At 46.4% G+C, this 24,914-nt stretch overlaps 1 protein-coding gene across 2 annotated transcripts in view; it reads right to left on the bottom strand.

The window, feature by feature from the left end:
* Positions 1-24,914, bottom strand: part of smurf2 (SMAD specific E3 ubiquitin protein ligase 2) — a 43,837-nt gene that overhangs the window by 3,123 nt on the left and 15,800 nt on the right. The window contains exons 3-19 of one of the 2 annotated variants that reach the window (XM_076083779.1): positions 24,268-24,306; positions 22,624-22,732; positions 18,155-18,294; positions 15,063-15,128; positions 14,345-14,429; positions 14,054-14,137; positions 12,866-13,080; positions 11,381-11,465; positions 10,133-10,291; positions 9,948-10,001; positions 5,732-5,933; positions 4,253-4,356; positions 3,947-4,061; positions 3,204-3,382; positions 1,716-1,974; positions 1,388-1,589; positions 255-330 (exon numbers count right to left, since the gene is read on the bottom strand). In XM_076083779.1, the coding sequence (XP_075939894.1) occupies positions 255-330; positions 1,388-1,589; positions 1,716-1,974; positions 3,204-3,382; positions 3,947-4,061; positions 4,253-4,356; positions 5,732-5,933; positions 9,948-10,001; positions 10,133-10,291; positions 11,381-11,465; positions 12,866-13,080; positions 14,054-14,137; positions 14,345-14,429; positions 15,063-15,128; positions 18,155-18,294; positions 22,624-22,732; positions 24,268-24,306 (2,173 nt within the window). The remainder of the gene's footprint in view (positions 1-254; positions 331-1,387; positions 1,590-1,715; positions 1,975-3,203; positions 3,383-3,946; positions 4,062-4,252; positions 4,357-5,731; positions 5,934-9,947; positions 10,002-10,132; positions 10,292-11,380; positions 11,466-12,865; positions 13,081-14,053; positions 14,138-14,344; positions 14,430-15,062; positions 15,129-18,154; positions 18,295-22,623; positions 22,733-24,267; positions 24,307-24,914) is intronic. The other variant, XM_076083787.1, reaches the window with a different exon arrangement.

Below are 24,914 nucleotides of genomic sequence, written 5' to 3'. Positions count from 1 at the left end.
CTGTTCAAGACCACAGCCTAATCATAATCTGGACTACAGTCAAATGTATATGTGTGTGTATGGTATATACGTGCTGTACTGTATTATAGTGTATTTGAATTATACACAGTACAATAATGTAATTCATACAGTCATTTAAAAAGTGTTTGAAACAAGAGTACCGGTCGAGAGGTTTCTACTGTATTAACTACCCTCAACACTTCTCTTCCCTCTCGGACTCCACCGTGTCAAACAGTGTGAAAAGGTTTCCTCACCAGGTGTGGGCTTTGGGCAGGTTGTTGGTGCTGGCATCAATCTGGTGGATGGTAAAGAGTCGAGGGCCAGCAGCACCTACATGAATAAACACAATCAGTTTAGTAAAAGTGGACCTCCGCACACCTGCTCCGCACTGTCCGGGTCACGGTCTCAGAAACTACTTTCAAGTTGCTCAGGTTCAGTAGATCAAACTTGAACATCCAGGTCAGCAAGGACGATCAAACAAGCCTGAAGGGAATCAACCAGAACCCCCGTCCGATCCTTTCAGACTCCCCGAGAAAGCAAAGTCCAGTGGAAACCCAGTGGACATTTGAATTTAACTTTTTGAAATTACACACCTTGGAATGAGCCTGAAGACATACGGTTTTCAAAGTAAAATATTTCAGTGCAAAACCTTCAGTGGCATCTAAATGTAAAGTTGTGGATAAATAAAATATTCAGTTGCTTGTTAAATGATCATTATTATGGCCTTTCTTTGCTTCCATACAATAAGAGACACAAATGTGTCACAGAAGACGTCAAGACTTGAGGTTATTGACCGAGTTGTCGTTTGTTACACGTTTCATCTTCAGTTGACACACATCTTGATGTTTGCTTGTTGAGGACAATTCCCAACAACACATAGTGCTGCAGAGTATTTAGATACCGTGCAGCACTGGCCGAGCTGACTTTGTCCCTTGACTGCAGCCATGTGTCCCGCTTGCAGATGTTTTGACCATGAAAGGAAGGCGGTGTTACATAAGGTGTGTGAGGGCGCCGTCCGCCTGTGGACTCCTCGTGCCTGGGTGCTCTGTCTCTGGGCAGCATCGTCTGCCAGCGTGAACCCGGTGAACCGCTGCACTACAACGCTGACTCACGGTTCAGGTCAGAGGAACCCAGAGACACAGGGAAGCAAAGAATCCCAAAACACATGTGGAGCGCACTGTGTGCACAACAAAGGAACAGCAAAGACTTCACTACTGCACCTTTGCACATTGTGGACCCGACATTAACATTCATGTTGTACCTTTAACTGAAGGCAAGATATTTCAGGAGCGCTTTCAGACGTAGGACTTTCCTGGCGTTTGCTACTTAGCAATACCTACGTTCACGTAACAAAAGCGTGCACAGTTTTCCTCCTGGGTGTTATCACCTTGGAGGGCCTTGAAGCCTTGCAGGGGAACTCTGGAGGAGCCGGTGACGAACTGCAGCAGCCGGGCTCTGCGCTCCTCGTCGAAGGACTCCACAGCTTTCCAGAACCATTTGACGTTGTTGCTCTCTGGGGTGCAGTGCTTGAGCCGGGTGTTGGACTTCCAGTCGTTGATGTCGATTTTACCCAGGCCGCATACAATCAGCTGCAGGTTGAGGAAAGACGTGGATGTTTTGGAAAATTGTTACGATAAGTTGGGACTTAATGCACTTGGAGGTAAATCTAGATGCGTGTGTAAACGACAAAGAGACGTGAGGATTAATCAAAGTACCTCTAGCTCCTTCTCATCGAAAGCCTTGAGCAGGTGTTGGGGGATGACCTCATTGAAGCCCTTCTGCAGAGCCAGGAATTGGGCCTCTATGCCTCGCAGAAAGCGCCAGTTGACGTAGAGCCGCACATACTCTTTCTTGGTGTCCTGGCTGACGGGGATGCTCTTGCCGTTGGGCTTGAGCTCATGCTGGATGATCTCTCCGTAGGCATTGTGCTCCACGCAGAAGGTGTGGTCCAGCACACCTGTGATGTCATTGTCCCTGAAGAGAGATACACATTTGAATGACTGTGTGAGGACAACAAGGGGCTTTTGCACACTATTGGTAAGAATAAATAAATAAATACAAAGGGCTTGGTCATTCCAACAAAACACTAGTGAGCTCCTTTTTGTTGAATGCGTGCTGATCGGTGACACCAACAGATGTGATGTTAAAGGAACAGTTCACCCTAAAATCCTCTTACCTGGAGTGCTATTTATCAATCTAGACTGTTTTGGTGTGAGTTGCCTGGTTTTGGATGTAGAGACGTCTGATTTCTCTCTAATACAATGGGACTTTATGGCACTCGGCTTGTTTTGCTCAAAGCACCAAAGAGGTACATTTGAAAAGCTAAACAGCAACGTCTCTTTCCAGAAATCATGACCTGGTTTCTCAAGATAATCCAGAGACCTTGTTGGGAGCAGTTTCATGTAAGAACTGTTTTCTTTCTAATGAAATACATCTGCCAACCGTTACTCATGCAACCGTAGCTAGCTCAGTGGTGCTAGGTGAGCTAACAGTATCCAATATAATTGCATGCTTCCGTCTGCGCGGTGTTAGAGTTGGTAGTTCGGTGGAAAGAAAATAGTTCCTACATGAAACTTGTTACAACATGGTCTGTGGATTATCATGGTTTAACCGGGTCATGATTTCTGGAAAGAGACATTACTGTTGAGTTTTTCAAATGTATTTGTTTTGCCGCTTTGAGCACCACAAGCAGTGTGCCATATAGTCCCTTTATATTGGAGAGAAATCTGATATCTCCAAAATTTGGCAGTTCACACCAAAACAATCTAGATTGATTAATAGTACGACAGGTAACAGGAAAAATATTTATTTGTAATTTTGTGGTGAACTGTCCCTTTAAGCTGAATTGAAAACACACATACATGTGGTGTGAAAACATGTGCTTAGGGAGCACTGATGTAAGAATATTATATTAATATTAAATATTCAAAAACCCCGGGGGGCGCTGTCATCAAAGTACAGGAGAGAGCTTTTCATGTGGGCAACAGTACTCATCAGTTAGTAGATAATAAAATCTACTTAACTTTTGTGACATTTACACTAAAATTGCATATTTTTCTTTGCAAGTAGAGATGACTTCTTCGTTATGTGTGGACAGGAATGCAGAGCATAACATTGTGCTGTAATTGGTGATCCACTTTTCATTCACACGGAGAAGTCAACACTGTTATCGACTTCTGTAAAAATACGTTTCCTGTACGTACAGGATCCACACGAGGCTGTTGTGCAGGTCAGGGTCAACAGACTCCATGTCGTCCAGGGTGATGGGTTTACCCAGCAGCTGTTTGTAGAAGGGCAGAGTAAAGCCTCCGTCGATGTAGTGGCCGTGGAACACCGCCATCCCCATGATACGGCCAACAAAGTGAAAGTATGACAAGTGCTCCTGAGGGGAGACAAAAACATCTTTTGTTTCCAAATGAAGCAGACAGCGGTGTTTAAAGCAGACTGTTCACAATATTATACCACTGAATTCCCCTTTGACTAACCAACAAATGCTACACGATACAAGCGGTAAACAACCCAACGGCACAGTCTCAACACAACAGCTGCATCGCTCACGTTTCAAGTCTATCAACAAGATCATGTCACATGGACAAACAGAGAGAGAGCGTTGATGTCGAGTAAGATAAGAAGATGTAACTTAAGCCATCCGTGTCTCAACTGAAGGTCTTGCATGTTTGGGAGGCTTATCAGGGCTTCTCCAGTCTTTACAAAATAAAATGCAATACTTTTTAGGACCAAACTGACTGCAATTTAATGCCTTTTTCATGATCATACCGGCCATAGACTCATGGAAATCCAGTAGGAATGATAAGGCCAAAAATGATTTATGAAGATTATAAAGATTAACCCGTGAAAAGAGTTATTTTCATTTTTTGCTAAAACTGACACATGAGAAGGTTTTTTTTATTTTTTTGGCGTGTTGTGAGCGATGACTGTGACTCACAGGGTTGACGGCAGAGTCGGGGTTTATCTGCAGCGTGTAGATGTCATCGCGGGAGTACTGGAACAGGCCGTAGTACGGGTTCAGCATCTCGTGCGACAGCAGGTAGAGCCACTCCCTGCATACAGAGTACAGCACGAAAACAAGACTTACAATAGGATGCAGAGTTCAGAGCATGCTTACTTAAACTGAAACCGAAAAAAAACAAAACAGTGGTGAGTGAGTTGTGGTCTTGGGTTCGTCCACTAGGAGGCAGAGTGCTGTGTGAGCCTGTGTGGTCAATGCTCTTCCTCTGCTGTGGCTTCTTACCTGGCCACTCCTCCGTAATCGAGCCCCTCCTCCCCTCTGAACTTCACCATGAGCCGTTTCCACAGGTCCTTCGGCCTCATCTTCATCACCTGGCGATACGACTCCTGCAGAACAAACAACACGCACACGCCTCGTCAACAAAGACAGTTTAACAACAGTTCCCTGGATTTGCCCTGCTAAGCTGAAGTCAAAGAGAAGCCATCTTTAATACATGCAATATCCACATGAGGCATCCTGCCTCTGGGGAAACCGACTAAAGTCCAGGGATGCACACGCTTTTAACTCTTAAAAGTTAGAAGCTATTAAAAATAAGGTTTTGGGGCTGTAAACAAACATTTGCTCGACTGCAGCAGTTTTGTGAGAAATGAGACGGATGCAATGTGGCGTTGCAGAAGTCATTTCCAATCGGTTCTCTGCTGTGAGGCTGAGATCTCTCCGCCTCGATCAGTGTTCATCCCACGCGCAGACAGCTCAGAGTGTCAGGGGGGGAGGAGGGTTCATTAAAAGTGGATTAGGGGCAGTTATAATAAACACAGCCATCAGACTATAACAACACAGCCAGGTTCCACTTTGCCCTACAGATGCAGCAGACAAACGGAGAGGTGGTGCTGTGGGAGGAAAAGGGGAAAATCTTGTCAACACCGAAAAAGTACACAGTGACAGTCCACCAGCTCACACTTGCCTGTTCAGTCATAATGTAATGCTTCAGCTGGTCCGGAGACGCGATGCAGTTATGTCTCGCTTAAGCTTAAGACGTCCTCTGCACCCTCCCTCCCTCCTCCTCCCAACCCTCTCCCTCTCCCTCTCTCTCACATTGAGATCAGCCAACAAAAATGTCTTCGTTCAGATTAACAGACGTGGCTGTTCCAGCACATTCCAGTGCATATTTTATTGAGGGTCACGCAGTCTGTTGCAGGTGTTGCTGCTCTGATGAAGGCCCCGCGCCTCCAAGATGCAGAAAAAACCCCTCTCCCAGCTGAGAAAATGTACTTTGTAGAAAATCCTCATCTCAAACAAGACGCGGTCTGCTTTGGATTTTGAACAGACTAGCGTCACACATCATAGATAACTGTGTGTGTGAGAGAGAAATCATTCTCACAGCCAAACTATTACAGGCAGTGACCTTTCTGGGAGTAGACAAGAAAACCCTTCGGGGAATGTTTTAACATAACTCGGGCGCGTCAATAAATAACTTGTACAATTACAAGCGGCTCTGCAGATACAAAAGCACGAGATATTGGTGCCGTTTTGCTGGGAGTTGTGGGGAATATGAGGGCAGGCGGTTGTGCAATGGAGCAAATATTAGATAATTTCCATGTTGTTCTACCATTTTGTTATGCATTTTAACTCATTTCACGCATGCTCTGGCTGTGACGACTGGATTTCTCTCTGGGTTAAACGATGTACCCTTTTAATAACAGGTTGTGAGTTTCAAATAATAAGACGACATGACTGAGCTCGCTTCTTTTCCATCCTCACCTCGAAGATCTCCTCGCGGGACACCTCGATGCGGCAGTGGCCAGCCTGAGGCTGCTGCTGGGACAGCTCCTGGCGGAGGATCTTGAGCTTCTGAACAAGGTCCCTCTTGTACTTGGGCACCGTGAGGCACTCGGCCTCCTCTGGGAGGTGAGCGGGGGACACCAGAGCCTGCTGGGCCTGATCCTTCAACTGGTTCTGACGACTGGCGGAGGCAGGGAGAGGCAGAAAAGAGCAGCATGGGAAAGAAGTGAGAGGAGAGGAGAGGAGAGGAGAGGAGAGGGAGAAACGGGCCAAGAGAAAGACACAGAGGGACAGGATGAAAGAAAGAAGATTGTAACTCTTTATATGTGCCAATACCAAACACACACAAGCTTACTGGTGAGGAAAAAAAAGTAAGCAAGTACTTGCACAAAAACAACAAGAGGAACGCCAGGAAACTCAAAATACAGCTTTCAGAGAGGGAGCGTTCTGTCTCTGTGCTCCGCTGACTGTACGAGCAGTAAACACACTGAGGCCATCTGGGAAGCACATCAAGTCAAACAGCTGCTTCGGCCCCTCGCACACTGACAGACATAGGTGGAGGTGGGATTAGTGGGAAGACGTCTCCCTCATCCTCACTCACTCACTCACTCACTCACTCACTTACAGCTTCAACTCTGCACCTCTCCACCTGGCAGAGGCCCGGCGGTCTCACCCAGAGAGACGGCTGAACTAAAAATAAGGCTTTCTACGGGGGAGCAGCAGAATATGACTGAGGGGAAAGAACGTTCTGCGAATAGATCCTCTGTTGCCTTTGACTCATCATGTACACTTGTAATGAAGGGTCATCGAGGCCCGCGGGCACATTTCACAAGTCCAAAAGTTTGTCTTTTGTCCGTTTTGATGAACCAACATCTTTGTAACTCAGTTTGTTATTCCACGTTACTTATGAGGCATTAGCCTAATGCTAACACAATGGACACGCCTGTTAAAGCTAACTAGCTTAGCAGAGCAGCAGTAGAAACAAGTTGTGAACACGACGCTGACATATACCTTTTAGGTTGATAAGTGGTAGATTTGTTTGCAGATAGTTGCTTATTGAAACATCCAGCATTACTTTAACATGTATTTTGGGGTCATGTTTTTGGCCACCTGATGGATGAGAATCCAATATTCTGCCTCTTTTAGCTCTTTTTTTGGTCTCCAAAATGCCGCTGAATGCTCCGGTATGTTAACCATCAAGTCTCCAACTGTGCCTGTGTGCTGTTTGCTGATGAGCGGGTGGGGTTCAACACTACAAGGGACCCCTTGCTTATTGTCATGCATACATTGTTAATATAAAATAGATTATAGGCACTTTAAATGTACTTATTGTAGATTAGTTCATTGTTTTTATTGCATGGTATATTAATAATAATAATAGTAGACTGCATTTTTCATGTCTTTTGTATTATGGCTAGCCTGAAAACTTCTCCTCTAGTTTGAATTTTCAAGCATTTCATTGGAAACTCGCATAAAACAAAAGAAAGAAAGCCGCATTTAAGTAAAGATTTCAAACAGACAAAAAAAGCGGTTTAACATAGTATCAGTAGTGTGACTGTGAACATCATCTGCGGTTATTGATGACAGACGTCTTCAGTCTGGCATTGGATGGAGAATACGCGTTTTTGAAACTAGGCGCTGTGTTCAGGAAGACAGCCTCAGAGGGTGGCGCAGCAGGGAGGCACACAACACACACGCCGAATCAAAAGGGCCTTTATGGGGCCGGCACTAAAGGATTTCTTGCACAGTGGCCTTTTCCACCCCGGTGGGGGGTGGCAGGCCTGCTCGGCTCTGAGCGGGGTCATAAACACCAGACTCTAGAGCCGAGCACGGAGGGCGGTGGAAGCCGTACATATGTCGGTCTGTGTGCATGCGGCACGGATGTGTAGGCTGTAACTCTCTAAGTGGTACCAAGGCTCAAATAAATAAATTCTATGGAGCAAACAAATACAGGGGGACCCTAACCACCTCTTCTCCTTCTGACTCCTTACTCAGTCAGTTCACCTCATGACAGAATACAGTCTGAAATGTCTCGACTGGAAACTGCTACTCTCAAGTGTCCGCCCTATGGCTTACATTCTCCTCGACCACAATGACAACTTCTCCTCAACAAAGTGACTGAGCTTGGTTTCTGGCGTCTGCCAAGTAGAATCCACTTTGGCTTTTCAATCGCTTCCTGCCATCCCAGAAAGCCACAAGGGCCCCATAGGACACTCGAGACCTCCTCTTCAATCCCTTTATTTCCTGCCGACTAGACTCAGCGGGAGGGAAGGTGAAGGGAGGGCGAGGGGGAGGCAGGAACTCTCCCGACAGCACCCAAGCACTGCAGACAACTCAGAGAGTGGGTGGGAGAGACGGAAGGACAGAGGAGACATCTCTTCCCTGCACTTTCACCTATAAATCAAAACATTCGTGCTCCGTCTCCGCTGCTCTCTTTCTCTCGTGGTTTCGGAGTCCTCTCTTCTCTTTCCAGCTCCTCGCTGATGAGCACGACTCTGGTGCACGTTACATGAAGACGCCCGCCGCAGGGACACGTCGCCGTAAACAAAAGCGATGTTTTTGTAGAGCAACAAATCACAAACGTCTGGGAAATGACGCCGTTATCTCTCATGCAACTTGTACAGTCCTGCAGCCAGGTCTTAAAACCAGACCAGGATTTAGTTACGTATTGAACAGTGACTTTGACCAGTCAGGGGGCTTGAATTCGGGAGAACATCACAGGGGAAATATAATCCAAAAACCTGGTCTGGATGCTCATGCAGTGTTTTGAGCGAATAAAAAAAAGGCAATAAACTATAACTTTGAGGGACATATATATATATATATATATATATATATATATATATATATATATAGAACATTTTTGTGGGATGACGGCACACGAGTGGTGAAAATTTCTAAAATCCCTGACTTGATAAAAGGCAGATGTCTTGATGGAAATCCATGACGACTGATATCTTTTCCAGAGTTTTGTCACGAGACAGAAAGTCACTCCAAAATTGGCGGTAACGGAACGGCTTAGGTTGGGACAGAAACCGTACCAAATAACCGGTCTAATACAAGGTTAATGTAATGAGAGCGGATTGAGGACGGCTAAGGAGAAACCTTACTCATCACTAATGTCAGGCCAAGGTCCACGCGCCTCGAGTAACCAGGAGATGTACGGCACTCGATGGAGACACCAATATTTCTGTCTGTATATAAAATCAATCACCTGTGATCCCACTTCCTGACTTTGATGTGAGCTAATTATCCTCCCGGAATTCACATACACTATAAATTCTATGCATGAGATTTTCACACATCTGGGCAAAGTCATGCTCTTGGACAAAACCCCTTCATTAAAAACGAATGTGGCGTGCCAGGCTACATTTTTATAAGACTTCTCAGAGGGCCGTAGATGAATACGAACGATCCCAAACACGTTCTTTGATCCATCAGAACAGGAACAAAAAAAAGAAAGAAAAAAAAAAGAAGTGAAAAGAAACCCGATCTCTGCGTCGATGCATTCCGTCCCTCTCTCTCTCTGCACGGAGGAGGAATGAGGTCAGACGGAGGAGGCCCACCAAGGCACCAGTACACTGCTCCACCTTTGTGGAGCAGTGACCTATGGGTAATTCTATGGCTATCGCCGCACAGTATGTGTTTGAACAGCTGCACAGGGGAAGAAACCCCTGAACATGTGCATCCATGAAGACAGGCATGTACCAAGCACAGAAGCATGAACTAAAACACATGAACCTACACACGCACACACGCACACACACAAAGCTCATTCATTGACTTGGGCATCGGATTTATGCGCCGTTTCCTGGATGTAAGACGCTCCTCAGCCACAGACACAGCCGCCTTGGTTTCCACTCAGCTATCTGATGTCTGGCCAAAGCCAGCTTTGTGACGGATTGTGTGCTAAAACGCCTTTATGATCAAAACCAAAAGAAAGACTGTGGGGGAGTTCACTGGGTAAGTATGTCTGTGTGTGTGCGTGCACAAACGTCTGCTCAGCAGACGGGCTACTCTGAACCTCTACAGGTGGTGAACACACCTTGGCACAGGATCCCGGTGTAAAACATCGACTGAGGGGAGGGGGGGGGGGGGGGGGGGGGGGGGGGCAAAGCGAGTATGTCTGTGAATGTCTGAGCGAGTGCGTGCTTGTGTGTGTTCCAGTCTGCTGGCACGAAGCCCAAACCCTTACCTGACATTCTGACTTTCGATGCCTCCACGAGAACCATTGGGGCTCGGGCTTGGACTGCAGACGCAAAACAAAGACGGAACAATAAATCTCTCTGCTTTTACGCACTGTTTCTTTTTTTGTTTTATGTGCAGTTTAACTTATTTCCCTGTTGCATCTTTCTGGCCCAAGGGTAGCGTAGGACTCACTTTAGGACTAGGTGCAGGTTGGCGGAGAGGCGCGGGTCGGTGAACTGCGTGGTTCGGTTGTTGTGGTCGACAAAGTAAACCCTCCCGGTGGCAGTGTTCCGTATCTCCCATCCAGGAGGTAGAGGACCCAGTTCCTCACAGTTCACATTACTCAGATCTCTGAAATGCAGCAAAAGAGCACACATTAGAGGTAGGGTAGGGTGGGACGGGGGAGAGGAGAGACAAAGCACACACACACACACACACACACACACACACACACACACACATCAGATTCGAGGTATAAAACATACCAAAGCACTGACTAACTGGACTCAGGCGGACAGCAAGATTCCGAGATGTCTGAGAAATCACTTTTATTCTATTTTTCTTCTTCCTCCCATCTACATTATTTATTGCTGCCCTGCAACCCCTTTCAGCTGGACTCCATGGAGACGAAAAAGATGTTCAGAAATTACAGCAGGCTCGCGATGCTGGCTGCTCTGTTTCGCAGGGTGAAAGCCAAAAGGGACCGGAGCCTCACGAAGCGATGAGAGCTTGGCAGCTAAGCCATCTGCTAATGTTGGAGCTGTCTGAGGAGCACCCGGTGAGGTGCGGCGTGACCAATAGCCTCCTATCAAGGGCAATAAAAACATCGTCTATCACTCGTACACGGATAAACCGCGAGCAGCGGCCAGGTATTATGATATCAGTCATGTTTTATTTATAGCGTCTGGAGTGCAGTAAAGCCTCTCTTTGCGCGTGTAGATCTACGAGCGTGCGTGTTTTTTTTTTTTGTTTGGGAATATGGTAATCAATAGGACACACCTGTCTGACTGAGGATTGCCCTCGAGCCTCTGGTACTGCTGATTGAGACCCGTGTGCTGTTGGCCATGTGTCCCAGAGCGGGGCCTTTCAGCGCTCGTGCCAGAGGAGCGAATCGCTCAGAGCCCCGTGGTCTCCTCACGGCGTGTCAGGCGCGTAACCAGCTGCAGGTTTTACGGCAAAAACTACAAGGGGACCAGGACTAAGAGACCGTGACACGAGTTATGTGTAATGCCAGTTAAGACGGTAAATCCGGGAGGACCGTAAGGAATGATAACGGACCCAAGCGTCTGTGGACAGCCCAATTTCTCATGTGTGCATTTTATTATTCTTGTTTTATGTATTCTACAGTTTATACGGTGGACAGTAAAAGGAGCAAAACTATACAAAAGTTACAACGGAGACGTCGTCTCCCTGAAGCCACGGACCCTGTGGCGGACATACCGTGGCACTCTGGGGTCATGCCACGTGCTGACACCCGTCTGAGTGTGGAGGAAGTACACTTGGCCTTGCTGCGTGGTCCTCTGCTCTGTAGGGGGACATTAAAGGAGGGATTAATCCATGCGAGATCTTTGGTTATACAATCATGTGAATCCAATTTAAAAAACATTTTTGCCGAAACCGTGGAGCGTCAAAAGTTTGAAAATATATGGAAAACGAAATTGAGTTTAATTCATGTGCCACATGCAGACAGATTGTGTTTATAAGAGAGATCACACAGATGGAGATAAAAGGACCGTCTGAGTGAGTAGAGATCCCGAGAGACAGCCAGGAGAGGAGGGGGGGGGGGGGGGGGGGGGGGTGAGACACAGGGTGAAGAACATTGGAGCGGAAAGGAGAGGAGAGATGGGGTTGTCTGACTTTCGAGTTGGTGAGCTCATTCATCACCGCCTGACAGAGATATTTCCATGAGACGGCCTGCCAGAGAGCTCTTTCTGGCATCCCTTCGGACCTACCGGCCTGCTTTAACATGCATGTACACATAACCCCTTCAAAACCCCCACGCCCGCCCCCGATGAGCGCACGATATATGTTCGACGCACGGAGGCGATATCTCCTGGCTGGCGCTCGCTAACATGAGGAGAACCAGAGGCGCCGACAGGTTTTTGCGAGAGCTGCCTGAGAATTTAAAAAAAGAGGTCAGAGACGGAGAGAGACAAGTGTGGAGCGGCTCGGAGCCTCCTAATCTGGAGGACCGGGAGCAAAGATATGCTTCCCTGGCTCCGGCTCAAAATCCGACGGAAGATTTTTACTGCGAGGATAAACACAACTCCCTCGGGCTTGTGTGTGGAATCGCAGCTTGTGCGTGCGTGTGTTTGTGTGTTTGCTTTTACATGAATGCGCCTGATTGTTTGACTGTGTGCAGACAGGAGAACAGAGGGTCGGGGGGGGGGGGATGGCTGCCGCCAGCCTTTAACAGCCAGATCAATTCAATTAGATTGTCTAAAATGGAGCCAGTATTTCAGGCTCCTTGTGTGGAGCTGCAGCGTCATCGGAGCAGGCCGCTGGACCGAATGAGGACACAGATTAGCTGGTTTACTGAGCCCAGTGTTGAGCACGGGAGGGAGGGCGGGAGCGAAGCAATTAACGCAACGGCATTACAACGATGACACGATTCATATCTGAAGTAGAGGTGGCTTTCATAAGAGGATAAAACCCTCCCCAGCATACTCTAGCGCAGTCAGAATATTAAATATTTATCTGTCTGAAGAAAGGAAAGGCTCGGCGCTGCAGTAATGATAGCCTAGTGCCGTGGTTTCCAAACTTTCTGTCAAGATGCCCCGTCGGATGAACTCACGTACCCCTTTAACAACACCAGCGTCACTACACAAAGCACTGCACCTGTGATTGTTTTAAGGAAGGGCTGAGCAATGAGGCCGGATGATGAACGTTCATTCATAAATACAGCACGTATAGCTTCCCACTCACCATATCCCTCAGGGAGGTCCGGGGGCGTGTGCAGGTGGGTCCTGCTCATGTAGTTGCGGTGCCTCTGGGAGCGGACCCGTCTCTCCTGGATCCGCTGGTCGCCGTCGACGGGCGGCAACACCGTGGTGGGCGTGGCCCCGTTCGTGCTGACCGGCGTGTTCTCGTCCACGATGCAGCTGAGAGGCCGGCCGGGGCTGGAGTACTCTGACGCAGGCCTTTGGGAGGGGGGGGGAGGGGGGGGGGGGGCAGACCAAGAAGACAAGGTAAGGTAATGGTGCAGCAGCCTATAGGATTTTACTCACCGGGGCGTTTTTTTATATGCGAGATATAGGCAGAGCATACTAGATACACTCCTTCCTTTCTTACCTTTCACAATAAAAGCTCTAGACATGCACACTACGGAACTGTTCACCAGAGGAAAATTCACTCGCGTTTTTCTTGAAGGAAACTCAATAAAATAGCTTAGAGTAGCTTAGGCTGTGCAACACTTGACCTCAGACAGGTGCTGCTCTGGGTCAATAGGATCCTGGTACTTGGTCCTCTGGCTGCCTGAATCTATTCCAACCTTGTATTCAAAGTGCTGCAACTGTCGCAAATTTCGTATCGCTGTCGGTATGAATAGTTTTGCACGTGCATGCAAGTATTTTGCATTTTCCTGTCATTTATTCGTCAGGCCCCCGGTGTGTGCGGGCCTTTAGAAAAAAAAAAAAGAAGAAAGCGTATAAGACGGTACGATAGGATAGAAAAAGGAGCAAGTCATCCCTACAAACACAAAGCAGCAAATCAATAGGAAGCATTTAAAAAGTCTTTAGGTGCTAACTGGGAAATCCATACAGTGCATCACACAAACAGAGCATCAAAAACAAAAGCACTGAGACCGGCTGAGGTCAAGCTTGGTAAGAGCCGATAAAAAGAATCTAAACACAAAAGACAGAGTGGGGGAAGAGAGGCCTCTATTTCCGCTCTTGTCAGCTCCGTGACTTCCCTGGCTCTTCCACATCATTAAACACCACCGTCTGGAGCAGTCTGTCTGACACCTTTTTTTTTGAGAACCCAACTCTAGTTTTGGACAGACTCTCCCAGTTTTGGGAGCACTGGGGTCAGAGATGCGGTCTTCCGTCGGCCTGCTGCTGTTTAGGTTTGAGAGGGTCCGGCTCTGAGCTTCTGCGGGCTGCACAGTGTACTCACCTGGTAGGCCTCTCCCACTGTGTGGTGCGTGTGATGTGGTTCAGGTACTGGATTCGCCCGGACGCCGTCGTCCTCTCCTCCCAGCTGGCAGAGGAAACACAAACACACACACACACACACACACACGCACGCAGTGAGCGGACACGCTCCATATCTCACCACATGCAAATAACACACTCCGTATACACTGCGCTCTGAGGCAGCATTCATTGTTTAGGAATTGAAACGGCCTCTCAAAAAAAAAAAAAGTCCCCCTGAGATGATAAAGAGATTTCCCCCGGACTTGCTCACCCATCGGGGAGATCATTGTCAAACAGCCGACTGCAGTCCACCACAGGGCCTCCGGTGCCTATCCGGTCCCTAGACTGCAGGCTCACTGTAGCAACACATGGCAGACAGATGCACACGCCATTACTAGACAGCAGATCACAGTGCAGGCGCAGATATTTTATCAGAGCACAAAATGGAGCGATATATCTTCATGAGTAACAGGGACGGGCTTCAATTTCTATCAGCGGCGTATCCTGGAGGGTCTGGTTAAAGGAAGTTGCATTTTCATCTTTTCCATCTGCAGGGAGGGTCTGGTGTTATGAAATTCAATCCAACATTTTATATGAGGACTGTGATAGCAGAGAGCATATGTGCTGTGTGTGAATATGAATCAACATGCAAGGAACAAAAGAGAACATGGATGCACGTTACGAGCTCCGTGATTATTACAAGAACCGGCATAAAAGACGATGAGATCATTTTAAGGAAAATACTGAAATTGCTTTTAAATGGTCAGCCTTGGCTTTAACCTTGTCTCCTCTGGTGGTTAGTATATACCACCCTCCTTGAATATGTAATGTACAGTGAATGCATGGTGCCGCATGGTGAAGAAAAGTCGGTGTGAAAACTATTTTAGGTTTTCGTGTAGCTTCCATTTACTCCCCAATTGAAATGATGGTTTTGCCATATTTGGTGCTTCCAAATGCATCCTTGGTTTTGCGTGTCCGTCTGTACTCACCCACTATCTGGCCTCTGACTGTGTCACTGTCACTGGGACTCAGCTTGTTCAAGTCTAGTCTCTGGTCTGTGGGGAGAGAGAGAGAGAGAGAGCGAGAGAGAGAGGACAAAAAGAAGAGGAAGTGGAGCGCAAAGGAAAAGAGAAAGAGAGACGACAACACGGGACACACGGGAAATGAGAAGGAAGATGAAAGAAAGAGCAGAAAAGAGAGGATTCATCAGTGTCAAGAGATTTACATGCAAGCCAGCATGTGTTGGGAGGCATTTCTTTCCCTCCTTGGACAAGCCCAATTGCCGTGTATCATTTACATCACTCAGAGTCAATTCCTCCCTCCCTCATTATCCGTCCCTCATTCTTCTGTCTGCAGACCACAGCTTGGCTTTGCTCTGGAACAGATGGTCCGGTTCGTGGAACAGCCACGGGCTGTAAAAATCTCACTAAGCTTCGCTACACAGCGGGCTTCAGTTCAAATGCAGAGGTCAAACATTTGACAAATTTCAGTACAAAGCCGCCACTATTCGGCTCGGTCTTAGCATGGACATGAACTTCTGCCAATGTCTGGAAACTCTTTGTCTGAACTTCTTAAAGTCTGCGGAATTTGAGAGTGAGGGAGAAAGAAAGAGAGAGAGAGAGAGAGAGAGAGAGAGAGAGAGAGTGAGGGCGGAAAGGAAGGAGGAAAAAAAAAGAAAAAAAAGAAATGTCCAAGCTGCCTGCAGACATGAGAAATGCCATTATCTCTGTTGTCTGGGTGTCATGCAGATCAGCTCAGGATGTCTGTCTAGAGTCTAGACTAAACAGGGACCAAAACAAGGCGACGGTCACACCGCTACAAGGCTGGCCGGAGGTCAGCGGCCACAGAGGAAACGGAATGTAAGCAGACGTGCGCTCTCTTTGAGGTGCATTAGAGGAGATGGAAATGCAGTCATACGCAGACGCTCTGCAATTATGCATAAACGTTACAGTCAACCCAAGACAGTCTACAATTATACACAAATGTTTGAGTCAACCCGATGCCCTCTCTACGGCCCCGTGGAGGCGACTAAACTATGCGCAGGAAAAACAAAAGAATGACAAATACTCACGGGGGCGGGCGACCACAACAGACCGAACACAACAAATCTACGCTTACACTTTAATAGCTCTACAATTATGCATGTCTGCTTGACCGGTTAGAGATAGAGGGAGGTTAGTCACAATGGCATTTTATATGTGTGTGTGACTATGGAGGAGACTGAAGGGTAAACTAAGGGGTGAGGAGGAGGCCAGGAGAGAAAGGAAAGGAAATGCAGAGGCAAACCACTCACAGCTGTGGCACACGGTTCAGGTTTCCTGAGTCGCTCCAGGAAAACAACAGTGTCGGGGGGGCTTCTAGGAAACGCGGTGGGATTCTTTCCCCCCGTTTCTTCCCAGAGGCGAGCAGGTACCAGCTCACCACGCCGGAACATCACTCGCAGAACGCTTTGTTCGAAAGCTACAACTGTCTGGCACTGCTTTGACTGGGAGCCATTTACCAAAGCCTCCATCTCATTTATCCAGTTAGCTTCTGACACGAGACTTTTTTTTACTGTAATTGCAGGGCGATGTTGATTGGCTCTTCCTGTTCTGGCAAAGGGGGGGGGGGGGGGGGGCAGAGTGTTGACCCCTCTCACACACAGGTCTGGCCTCTGTCAGACCTAGTGAGGGGGGACAGGACACTACTCTATGTTCTGTCACTTGGGCCTGACAGCAGCACTGTGGTATTAATAACGTCTGCTTCTGAGCACACTGCAGGTAAACGTCCGGCCTGATGGATTACAGCCTCATTTTCCCATTAGAGCGCTAATAACTGCATTTAATAATTCAAGAGTTACTCTCCAGCCCAGTAGAGAGAATAATGAATAAAGTTGACTAAACGACAAATAACAAGTCATGTGTAGTTTGACAACATCATCTGTGCTGCAACTGTACTACAAGAATTACATTTTTCAGAACAAGACAAAAGCACCTCTGGGATAAAAGTGTCTGGATGTCAGCACTGCATTACAGCTGACATCAGCACAATAACACACAGTGCTGTAAAACAACATCTTTGGAGTCAACCAGCACAAACAGATTTCAGTCAGTTGCCTAAAAAAAATATGATTACAGCATTTTATCTTATCAAACTTTTCTATGCACAGATATTTAGGCTTTTTAAGAATCCAAGAGCAGGGCAATATCATACGACACAAACTTTGATCAATTCGCTGTATTTAAGAGTTAAAAGTACCCCGTGGAGTTTTCTCATAAACAAACAATCCAAACCATCAGGGTCCGCGGGTCACGGTCCGGTGCAAACAGCCGAATTCAGAATACTCGGTATGTAGATTGGTGCACGTAATGTGGAACCAAAGTTCACAAGCACGATATCCGCCTGGAAACCTTAAGCCATACAGTGCTTTGAATGATTAAATAAAGCTAAGGTGGGACTAATTAAAACACCCCTAATGTTGTAAACTCCTCCAAGCTTTATTTTTTTAATATACTATTTATTTTGGTGTTTTTAATTTTATGGCATAATAGATGCTTTTCAGTGTTATAGTATTATGACCTGTTGCCTTTTGGAAAAGCGTTTGTTGAGTGTGTTTCTATAATGAAAATAGATTATTAAAGTTGCCAGTGGGCAAAACGTCACCTCAGTGCCCAGCATGAGGATTGTGTCGTCATTGTCACTTACAAAACTTTCTCTCCAAAATAAATGAAAACAAACGTTAACGTTTTTTAGTTAACGTTTAGTTAAAGTTTGCATACTGCAACGTTTTTAATATTTTTGAAACGTGCAGATTTACATTTTTCTCTGTCCTGGTTGGTGCATTGCGGTTTTCTTTGCGTGTTACCGCGGCATAGTGTAGAACTGGAAGCAGGGCTGGGTCGCAGGTGCATGTCTGTCTTTGTGCACCCTACGAACCAAACGGGGACCCGCTTGTAAATCCATTGTTCCTTCAGTGCTACTAGTGGTCAAAACCTCCACAGGGTACCTTTAATATGCAACACATGGCTCCTTCCACTAGTGAGCAGCCAGAGTACCATTCAGCTTAGAGATTTTAAAAGAAAGTAAGAAAAGGAGTACTGACACTTACAGCCTGTGTCTTTAAGGCGGTTGATGGCGTTGGACAGAAGGCGGACACAGCCCAGGAACCCCGCCCCTTGCTTCTTGTGAATCTTCTTGTGATTCCACACGCTGATGGTGATGGAGTCTGATTTTCCGATGTATCTGAGGGGAAAGAGGGAGGGAAACATTAAGATTCAATAATGCCTCACACATAATTGCTCATCTAATTTTTAAGAGATGTAACGTGTTGACAAGAGTCTCGCTCAGGATGTCCCCAGCAGAGACACATCCGCCACACAGAGGCTAGCACATGACCCATTACAAGACACGGTCGGGACATGGAGGCGGAAGTGGAAGAGGAAGGCGGGGTGGCTGAGAGGGATTTTCCAGCCGGCGTATGTGAACGTGTGAATCTGAGCCCGAGCGTCTGCGTATGAGACGGAGCACCGTGTGCAGACTGTGATCCTGTGAATCATTTATTCACAGCAGCCCTCCACACATATCAGGAGGAGTGAGAGAGGAGACGTGCAGTACAGAGAGATGACATGAAATTTAGCTACAGTGCAACCATGAAAACATTTGAAAATAATAAGTGTCTACGTTTGTTCTACAAAAAGGATTTTTAAATTTAGGCTAAAACCAAGCGTTCAGCTCTCGGGGCCCTTTTTGGTTTGTGTTTGCAAATGTGACACTTTAGGGGAAATGAAGGCAACTATTTCTCTCTAATATATGAAAAGCACAAATGACCAGCTTGATTATACAAGCTTAATTAAAAAAATGTAGTTGGGTATAAACAGTCATCAATCATGCTGTAAAACGGAGAGGGTTGTAATATAACTCAAGGGTTGTTTGCCTCTGAGTAAACTATTTTGAAGCAGTTCAGGAGAAGTTTGTTGACTATACTGTAAACAATGCTGCATTCACATCCGCTGGAAAAATCACAGTATGTCCTCCATGATTCTACGTTCTTAACTGAAGAGGTTGTGGATAAGCATCGCATAGAGAGAGGAAGCACTCAATCAATAAATGCAGGACGAAAGATAACAAGACTAAGTTTACAGCACTGCTAGCTGCACTGTGAGGCTGCACATGGGCAGAGTGGTGCTTTGAGCTACAGGCTAATGTCAACACGCTAAGATGCTCAGTGCTAACAAGCTGACGTGAAGCAGGTGTCATGTTGACCATGAGTTTAGCGTGTTAGCATGCTAACATTTGCCAATTAGCGCTAAACACAAAGTGCAGCTGAGGCTGATGGGAATTTTTTGGCAGGTATTTGGTCCTAAACCAAAGTATTGGACAATTGAAATTTGACCTTATTATGACGCTAGATTAAAAAAAAAGGGAACATAAATGTGAGAATGAAACCAAACAGGAATAGAACGGACATTGAACTGTTTTCCATTGTCATTATAAAAGAAAATGGTGATTGTTGTCAGTCGCTATTGGGACAACATACATCAGTCGGGCCATAAAGTGTTATCGCCACAAAGACAGCGGATGCAGCTCCGTAGACAGATGTCTAGCTAGGTAGCATGTCATTCTTCGCAGCAGCGTGGAGTGAGGTGGAGGGACCGTTGGAACCAGTGCTGCCTCTGGCCACCAGCCCAGCTTACTTTCTGTAACTAGTGTAGCATTAACTCATGGCAAAGTTAGCAAGCTAGCTAACTAGCCAGCTGTGCACTAGTTAGCTAGCTAGCGTGCTAATTCCACCATGCTTTAATGCTACACTGGTTACACAAAATAAGCCAAATAAAGTTCCCAGTCATCTGGCATGTGCCTTACTACGCTGTGACGGTGTGTGGATGAAGTACTCTGTACTCTGGCTCTCGTCGGTTTAGTTTAAACACATAAAAATGGCCGCCGCTTTGACCATCCTGCTATGTTGACTTGAGTGGGAATGCCTGTCCTACTCCTACTCTATTTCTATGTGTCAACATCATGGCAGCACCAGAGGAAATGTCAGTAAGCTTCATCTTCTGGGGACCATGAATGTCTGTATGACAAACAAGTGATGTGCCAGTAAAGACCACGGTCAGGTAACTTTGTTACGTACAGACAGCCAAAGACGTGTCGGGAATGAGATGAGACAGACAGATAATTTCCTGCCTGCCTGTGTCCACCTCCTCTTTCCTTCTCCTCGTGTGTGATAATATCTCACCATGTGAACCTGTTGTGGCACATCTGCTCGGGTGGGCTCCCTCCTTCAGTCTAAAACTAATCATCTGTACGGTTCGCAGAACTGCATCCCACTGTAATTATCATGCTGCATGCTGGGATATGAAACAATGGGGCTGTGAGTAAGACGTCTGGACATTTTGAGTCCAAGCCAAATGCCTGTCTGGGGTGCGATGTGAGAGAGAGAGAGCTGCAATGTCAGACAGACGTGACGGGAGGGAAGCATTACAACCAAACCCCAGTCATCTGGATCACCCTCCATGCAATAAAATTCATTAGTCTGGCTAAGATTTTTAATACCAGTCAATAGCACACACACACACGCACAAGAGACAATGGGAAAATTGCAATAAAAAGGGAAAAAAGCAGCAGATTTAAAGAGTCAGATGTGCTTTCTAAATGCATCCTTTTATATGGCAGACTGCATTCATACAAGAGGCATCTTTGGCACAGCTTTTACTGGCCTTGTCCTGCAAGTTACTGCCAAGAACATATGGTCAAAGTGAAAGAAAAACATTACAGCAACACTAAAGTCACAATCCGAGATACAAGCGGCACAAAAGCGAAGGCCCGACGCCAACATTCACTAGACGGGACTGGAGCCTGCTGATGTTCTCGAGTTGATTGACAGATCTCTTACGCTCTCCTTGTTTTAGTAAATAGTAACACTAAGGATCTAGTAAAGCTATTAATGGCGGTGCTGTTTAACTGGGTGCTTCCAAAGCAGTTCAGCTTGGATGGTGGGAGGAAAATGGATGGCTGCGTGGGCATAAATAATTTGAGTCTTGACTCTGTACTTAACATTGCAGATGTATAATTTAATAACGCCGTATTTGAAGGACTCTTAATTAACCGAAAGTGATTGAGCGCGCACTGGAGGGAGACTCCAAAAACTGCTTGCAAACACTTTGTGTCACTATGAAGATGAAGGTCCTCCAAAAACATCATTACACTACTACTAATCGCTGTGTCCTCCTCTACAAATTGTCAACAGGAGCGGTTGTTATTCTAATGTTTCATTAATTACAACCATATCCTGATCGTCTGTTTTAGTGCGAGAGGCGGTGCAGCCAGATAGACTGTCTGGTGTCCTTGGCGTGTCGGCCACATCCTGTAACAGGGCCGTAGGGTCACAGTTCAAGGGCTAGTTAGCCGGCTGTGAAACTCTGGACACACAGACACGCACAGCATTACACTTTCAAATCATCACACACACACACAATTAAATGGAAAACAAGAGTCGCTGCCAACAGCGTTAACGCACTAGGCTGTAGTCAGAACACCAGGTGTTTGCAGGCCGTGTTTTAATAAGTGTGAGCCGGGGCCAGACGGCTCTCTAGCCCGCTCAATTAAAACACACCACCAGAAAGTCCTTCTGCCGGCCGTGACGATAAACACTGCAGACAGTAAAGGGGGTGCACTGACGTTAAACTGGCAGAGAAACGGCAGCCATTTGCACATAAACTCCAGTCAGCTACGTCTGCGCTGCTCCTGGGACAAATTAGAGCGGAGAAGCTCCGGTGAGCCACGAGTCCGTGCTCTCTCCTCTCCATCGATCCATCTTTGAAGGTGTGCACACACACACACACACACACACACACACACACACGTGTGACTTTTTCCCCCTCTTGTCAAATGTGACATGAGCAGCTAATTTAACAGCCTTGTAGCGAGAGGGTCCTGTCTCCCCAGCAACCAAACAAACGGAGACATGTGCTTCCTCTCGCTCGTTGGCTACGCACGGCGGTTGGATAAACACCGGGGCAAATACTGGAAACTTTCACTCTCACATTTTCACTCACACGCTCCCGGCTCTGTTTTTTTTTTTCCAGGTTACCTTCGCGGGACAAACCATCTTTGGGAAAAGGCAATCAGAGTACAACAAGACATGCACGTGTTTCAGTCAATGGAAGAAAATACTATTGGAGACCCCCCCCCTTTCGGTCTCTCTAAACACCGCTCAGAGGGACGTTTTTAAGTCTCTTTGCTGGTGCTGAAGGGTTATGTCATTACATAATATCTAGATAAGTGAGAGACCAGATGCAAGAGCTGTTTACATCTGTTACTGTTTAGGTCCCGTTAATGACACAGCCTGAACAGTGTGCTCACTCATTGAGGTTAAATAAAGAAAGACGTACAAAATTGTGAAGCATTGTAATGGCCCCCGAGCAGGGGGCCTCAGACTGCTGTTTGTAATCAGATTAAGTCTTTAGGAAGGTGGGAGGTATTCACATAAACCATGAAGGAATCAGATTTTTTTTTAGTCCTTGAAAACAGATGTGAGGGATGAGTTGTGTTGATGTGTCTGGGACTCACAGGTCATAGTGTTGATTCCACTTGGGGTCGAGCGTGTTCCTCACGGTGTCTGTGGAGTGGCATTGCCCTGAGCCGTCCACGACGACCTTGGCAAAGGGATCGGGGAGGCCTGCGGGGAGAGAAGGGAAACACAACGACCGCGCTCAGACACACTCGCCAAACAATGAATAACGGATATCAAACAATGTAACAAGACACCGACAACAACGCAAACGCAGCGGTGTGAGCTGGCTGCGAGGCAGATGGTGATGAATTCAATCAATTTTGCAACTTTTGAAAAAGGTTCATCTGGCATCAGCCTTCGGTTGCCCAGAACTGACAATATGGTTGCCGTTCTGAGTCACCTTTTACTTTGAGTAATTAAAATACGATGCTTCCTGTCCATCAGCCCGTCAATGCGTGTGCCGTCTCTTGCAGCCTCCACCTCATTATGTTGTTGAGCTGCATGTTGCTTTCAGCTCCGGTGCTCGGTACTTCTCCTCCCGGGTCTTCACAAAGTTCCTTTTTTGTTTTTCTTTCAGGTTCATCTGCTTCTTTGTCGGTTTAATCGAATCGCACATTTCGCATTTGTGACGTGGACCGGTGAGTAGAACGTTTCAACACGCAGTGAAACAACTTAATTTGCTTCATCATTGTCTCTAAAAGAGATGCCTGTGCGCACACGACTGTAACATTTACATAGCACTCACTAATGCAACAAATATCTCAAATTTATTTATTTTGGGGGTACACAGTTTTTTTCCTCTATGTACTGACTTTTTGTGTTTCTCTCAATGAGCACCACATGATTATTGCTTGTTCTATTAGCAGATAAATCAATCAGTTACAGGAAAAAAACAATTAGTTCTTAGTTTGATGAATGATTACTTAAGTTATCAGGAGAAATACCGAACGTTTGTACCACACGGTTTGAGTTGGCCTCCAGTATCGTGTGGAGGCGTTAGCTTTGCTCTGTTTTACATTTTTAGAAACAGAATCACCGACACAAACATGTCTATATATTGACAAAACAGACAAGCACATAATGGATTTAGTTCACAAATAAGAACACACACGCACACGCACACACACACACACACACACACACACACACACACACACACACACACACACACACACACACACACACACTCTGAATGTTTGCTCAGCTCCGGAGCGCTGGAATGGGCACCACAGAAACCACCTGAGCGAGCAGAAGGCCTTTACATGCTCACTCACCATGACAGCCTGACCCAAACACACCCAAACACTCACGACACACACACACACGAGTTATAAAGTCTTTAGTGGAGAAAATCAACCGGGTGTTTTAATGCAAAGTGGCTGCAATAGGAAATATATGCACTGCATCTTAGTGACATTTTGCAAAAACTTTGTGATACATACAGTATGTCAGGAATTACACTTGAGTCTTGGTCTGCTTGTTTGAATTTAAATGAATTGGGCACACTGTAGACAACACTCCAAGGACATATGTAGCAAACATCCATCTCTGTTGAAACGTCTCAACATGTAGATCCTCGTGTGTTGCTGAAGGAAGGCATCAGCCAAACTTCATCAGCCCAAAGTGACCCACGTTTCTTTACAGTGCATGCATCATACACACAGGTTCATCACAAACAGCTGGGATCTGCAGATACTTACGGAAGAAGTCCTTCTTCACCAGGTTTTTGGCGCAGAGGACTGAAAGAGAGAAAGAAAGGAAGAGTTGAGCATTAATTGAACATTAAAATAAATCAAAAGCAGTACGTCAGGGGTTTTATTTTTCTCTCTTTCTCCTCCCAAAGCAGTCTGAGGTTGACCTGTTGAGGGAGGCGGTTGCTGTGGTGATGAGGCATACACCTCCTCCTGTGTGTGTGTGTGTGTGGACGGACGAGGAAGCTCCGTCACCACATGGGCGTCTGGAGCTCCACTAATTGGTCTGGATTCTGATGGGCTGTGTCTTCAGATATAATTAATGTATTTTTCTCTTTTATTTTACCCGTGTCTTCTCGCTTGTTCAGCTTTTCTCGGCTGTTTGTCGTGATCAGCGGCAAATGTTCAATAACAAGTTCATTTTATTTAATAAATTAATCAGCATGTAACCACACAAAAAAATACCAAATATTTATTAAGAGCTTTTAGTCGACTTCCAAAATATTGTATTTTATTTACCACAGATTGCATCCACGCGCACAACATTGGCCGTGACATGTCGAGCTTGTTTTGCTCGTGTACTAGCAGACCGCTCTAAAGATGACAGCTGCACTGTGACAGGCGTCATGCTGCCACATGAGCTCATTCCACACCTT

The sequence above is a fragment of the Anarhichas minor genome, unplaced genomic scaffold, assembly GCF_050575085.1.
Source record: "Anarhichas minor isolate MPS153535 unplaced genomic scaffold, ASM5057508v1 ptg000007l, whole genome shotgun sequence".
NCBI lineage: Eukaryota > Metazoa > Chordata > Actinopteri > Perciformes > Anarhichadidae > Anarhichas > Anarhichas minor.
The sequence above is the reverse complement of the archived record's forward strand: the minus strand, read 5'-3'. Positions and strand labels throughout refer to the sequence as shown.